The 4578-nt window shown below is 36.1% G+C and overlaps 1 protein-coding gene across 1 annotated transcript; it reads right to left on the bottom strand.

Annotated features, from left to right (window-relative positions):
- Positions 1–969: 969 nt before the first annotated feature.
- Positions 970–2783, bottom strand: LOC110920659 (pollen-specific leucine-rich repeat extensin-like protein 1). Its single transcript, XM_022164845.2, has 3 exons — positions 2648–2783; positions 2443–2524; positions 970–2137 (listed from the first exon to the last, which is right to left on the bottom strand). The coding sequence occupies exons 1-3, from the start codon at positions 2660–2662 to the stop codon at positions 1176–1178; spliced, it is 1059 nt and encodes a 352-aa protein (XP_022020537.1). The 5' UTR covers positions 2663–2783; the 3' UTR covers positions 970–1175.
- Between the last annotated feature and the right edge of the window lie 1795 nt (positions 2784–4578).

Here is a 4578-nt window from a genome sequence, read left to right as displayed (position 1 = left end):
GTGGAGGAGAGAGAAAATATATGAGAAAGTTACTGTTTATCTGTAAATATATGGGAAAAAAATTTAGAGAGAGAAAACTTCATACAATTTTCAATATTTTTAAAAATAGTTGTGAGTGAAGGATAGAGAAAATATAATGATAAAGGTATAAAAAATATTATTTAATTGAAAAGCAGAAAAAAAATAGTTGTTTTTAGTGAAAATATATGGATATGGATAGCTCTCACACCTAAAAAAATCTCTTTTCATGAGTTAGGGGCTGTTTGTTTACCTCTTAGTGAGTCTCTTAATGGTTCAGACCTTTTACTGGTTCAGCACTTAATGGTTCAAACTGTTTGTTTCGTGAGCAGATGTCTGAATGGTTTAGACATTTGCCTCTGAATGGTTAAGTATTATACAAAGTCTGAATGATTAAGATCTCTAATATGAATTGTTTAGACATTTACCTCTAAAGGGTTAAACATTATACTGGTTCTTAATGGTTCAGACACCTAAAAAAATCTCTTTTCATGAGTTAGGGGCTGTTTGTTTACCTCTTAGTGAGTCTCTTAATGGTTCAGACCTTTTACTGGTTCAGCACTTAATGGTTCAAACTGTTTGTTTCGTGAGCAGATGTCTGAATGGTTTAGACATTTGCCTCTGAATGGTTAAGTATTATACAAAATCTGAATGATTAAGATCTCTAAAGGGTTAAACATTATACTGGTTCTTAATGGTTCAGACTTCTTACTGGTTAAACACTTAACCATTCAAAAGTTGCCAAACCCCTTGATATGAAAATTCTTCAAAATCTCCAATTTCTGATTTAAGGTAAAAAAAATAAATGAAGAAAAAGATATGAAGATGAAAATAAATTTTGTAACATGGGATGTTCCAAATTGGAGGTTGACCCACTCACTCAGTCATGGTCCAGTCCATTAATTATGCATGTTGGTAACGCTTTGGATTCTAATATAATTCTTTGAGTAATAATAATTAACCAAAAGAATTTTGATTGAATTCTCACGTCTTTATCAAGACAAGACAACGTCTTTTATAACCGACTAAATATACAACTTGCATCATTCATTATTTGGCAACTTTATAAGTTTTTGCACATGAAAGATGATCCAAACATCATAATGAAGATTTGTTTCACCATGAAAGTGACCACCCTACAACCACCACCCACCGGTTTACATAATTGAACAACCTTCACCATCCTCTCCTTCACCTCCATAATCATTACTTGCATAGTGGCTTCGGTTATCATTGTACCCGTTATACCCGTTTTCATATCCGTATCCGAACCCGCCATAACTTGGTGGTGGTTGTGGTGCTACCAGCGTCCCATACCCATTCTGAAATGGTGCATCGCCGTAATAATGATCATAGTGTTGCCCGTATCCCACCATCGGGTAACCGGATAATGGGTACATTTGTGGATAGCCGTGTACCGGCTCGTAGACCATCTTTGCCACTTCAGGGTTTGGACCCGCGCCCACCGTTATTGGTCCTTCCTTGGGTGGGTTTGGTTTATCTGCTTCTTTAGGTTTAGCCTTCTCGGGTTCCGGTGGCTTGCCTGAGTCCTTTGGCTTATCAGCTGGTTTGGGCTTTTCGGCCTCCTTGGGCTTGTCAGCAGGTTGGGCCTCCTTAGGCTTGTCGGCTGCCGGCTTAGGCTTCTCGGGCTCTTTAGGCTTGTCAGCTGCCGGCTTAGCCTTTTCGGGTTCTTTAGGCTTGTCGGCTGCCGGCTTAGGCTTCTCGGGCTCTTTAGGCTTGTCGGCTGCTGGCTTAGCCTTCTCGGGATCTTTTGGCTTGTCGGCTGCCGGCTTAGCCTTCTCAGGCTCTTTAGGCTTGTCAGCTGCCGGCTTTGGCTTCTCGGGCTCTTTAGGCTTGTCGACTGGCGGCTTAGTAGTCTCTTTTGGCTTGTCAGCCGCTGGCTTTGGCTTCTCGGGCTCTTTAGGCTTGTCGGCTGCTGGCTTAGCAGGTTCTTTTGGCTTGTCACCAGGAGGTGCTTTCGGCTTTTCCACAATCTCTATGCTCTGAATTGCACCTCCACCCTTGTAACAAAGCTTGTCACGAATGTTCTCCGGGCTACAACATACCACCTTGATCCTCACCTCATTCTTGTCCACATCAAATACTTGGTCCCTTATTTCTATTTTATCACAACAAGAATAAAGAACATTACCATCAATCAAGAATCCAAATCCTCATTATATGTTATACACATACGCATAAATACAAGAATTGCGAAAACAACATAATACACTTATACCTATCACATTATATAATATATATAATATGTCATTATTAGTTGGACCATTACATTACCTTGTATACAAATTATATATGAATTTTCATTAACATTTATAGAAGTACCATTAAAAATTAGGGATTTAAATTATGAGCACAAAGATTTGTTAATTTGATGGTAAATAAAAGGGGGCATAATAAACTCACGGGGCATTTTGCCGGTGACCTTCTTCACTTTCTTGTAGCAGCCGGAGCATTTGAGATCAACATATAGGATCATTTCGGTCACCTTTTATTACAAGAAATAAATGCAATTAAAATCATTTTAATTAGAAAAGTTTAATTTGATGATTTTAGAGTGAAATAAAAGACAACAAAAATAGATTAAAATTTGGATGAATGAATGAAATACCTTCTCAGGCGCCATGGCAGCTCACCGACAGTTATCTATTGAGGGAGAGAAGAAGGAAGGGAGAAGAATGTGGTATGAATGAGTAGGAGTTGGATTAAAAAGAGGTGAGTGATGATGTCATTATTATCGATAAGACTTTCTATACATTATTATTATTTTTTATATATTTTAATTCTAGAAAGTACTTTATATTTGATCAAGGTATAGTTATAACAGTTCCATATTATCATATTATATTGTAATCTAATGTAATTGTAATGTAATACCTGGTTTAAAATAGGCCCATATTCTATTCAATCCGTGATTACAGTGTTCGATCAGATTGTGATTCCATAAAAATGTGATTTAACAGAAAAAGAGGGGGATTGATTTATAGAGACAAGACGATGACGATGAAGATGTATTTTTACAAAGAGAAAATGAAAGTGTTGACATTTACAGACATCGTAATATCAATATGCATCCCTCTTCTTGTCCCACGATTCCACTAACGTCGCCATCCACATTTGCTTCTTTCACTTTGTATGTGGAGTTAACTTTCGTTTACGTTCTTGTAGTTTGTTCACTATTGATATTTCAGCCCAAATTTTAAAATTACATCATTTTCCTTCCTGATATTTTGAAAACGTGTTATTTCAGTCCAAAAAAATAACAACAGTTAAAAAACTCAGTTAGCATAGGTTGGGATCGAACCCGTGACCAGCCGCTTAGAAACAAACGCATTAACCAGCGAGCCAAAGCTCAATTTTTTTACAAACATCCATTTGTTTTTCTTTTGACATGTCTTAAACCACCATTTAACCACCAACACCATCCTAAATCCACCACCTGCCATGACAGCTGCAACCACCATTTGAAATCCACTATTGTTGTAATCCGGTTGCAGTCGAAACGAAACACTAGAAACTGAATACATGCACTAAAACACACGAGCTAAATGAGTGGATTCACACATCATATATAGTTGTCGTGGCAGGCGGTGGATTGGAGTTGTCGTGGCAGGTGGCAAACGGCGGCGGTGGTTGTATTTGTCGTGGGAGGTTGTGGATTTGGGATGGTGGTGGTGGTTGAATGGTGGTTTAAGACATGTCAAAAGAAAAACAAATGGATGGATGTTTGTAACAAAAGGAGCTTTGGCTCGGTTGTTAATGTGCTTTTTTCCAAGTACCTGGTCACGGGTTTGACCCTGGCCAGCTTCAAATGTTTTTCTTTTAAACCTAGCTTAAAAACTGAAAAACAAATCTTTATTAAATGACTATATTACCCCTAAGCTAATTGAGTTTTTTAACTGTGGTTATTTTTTTGGATTGAAATAGCACGCTTTCAAAATGTCAGAGTGGAAATTGATGTAATTTTAAAAGTTAACATAAAATGACAAAAATGAACAAATCACAGACACGTAAATAACACTTTAACTCTTGTATATGGATTAAATATATGAACTGAGTTATCTTCACTTGAGGCTTTGAATTAGGTGTCTTCTTTGAATGATTGTTTTAATTAGGTATCTATAATAGACGGAAAAAATAATTATTGTTTTTATTTGACGTTTGATTTTCATTTTAATAATTGTCACTCGTATTTTTTATAACTGTTAGTGTTACTCTAAAAGCTAAAAGCTCATTAAAGACGTAAAAGTGAAAATGAAAAAACATAAAAAAAAGTAACTTTGCAAATAAGCAAGAAGCGAAATATTGCCTTATCTATTAATTCACAAAGCTTATGAATAGTAGAAGGGTGTTTTTGTAATTTCATGGGTATAGCCATTTTAGGTCTTTTAATTAAATTAATAGCTTTGAAAGTCCTAAAATAACTATACCCATGAAATTACAAAAACACTCTTCTACCATTCACAAACTTTGTGAATTAACACACTTGGTAATTTAAGATTAAAAGCTACAAATTTAATTAAAAGACCTAAAATTTAGTGA

The sequence above is a fragment of the Helianthus annuus genome, chromosome 17 (assembly GCF_002127325.2).
Source record: "Helianthus annuus cultivar XRQ/B chromosome 17, HanXRQr2.0-SUNRISE, whole genome shotgun sequence".
Lineage (NCBI taxonomy): Eukaryota > Viridiplantae > Streptophyta > Magnoliopsida > Asterales > Asteraceae > Helianthus > Helianthus annuus.
The sequence above is the reverse complement of the archived record's forward strand: the minus strand, read 5'-3'. Positions and strand labels throughout refer to the sequence as shown.

Coding starts and splice junctions, on each gene's coding strand:
- LOC110920659 (XM_022164845.2), bottom strand. Junction 2,138..2,442: donor GGTCACCGGCAAAATGCCCC/GTGAGTTTATTA, acceptor GTGATAAAATAG/AAATAAGGGACCAAGTATTT.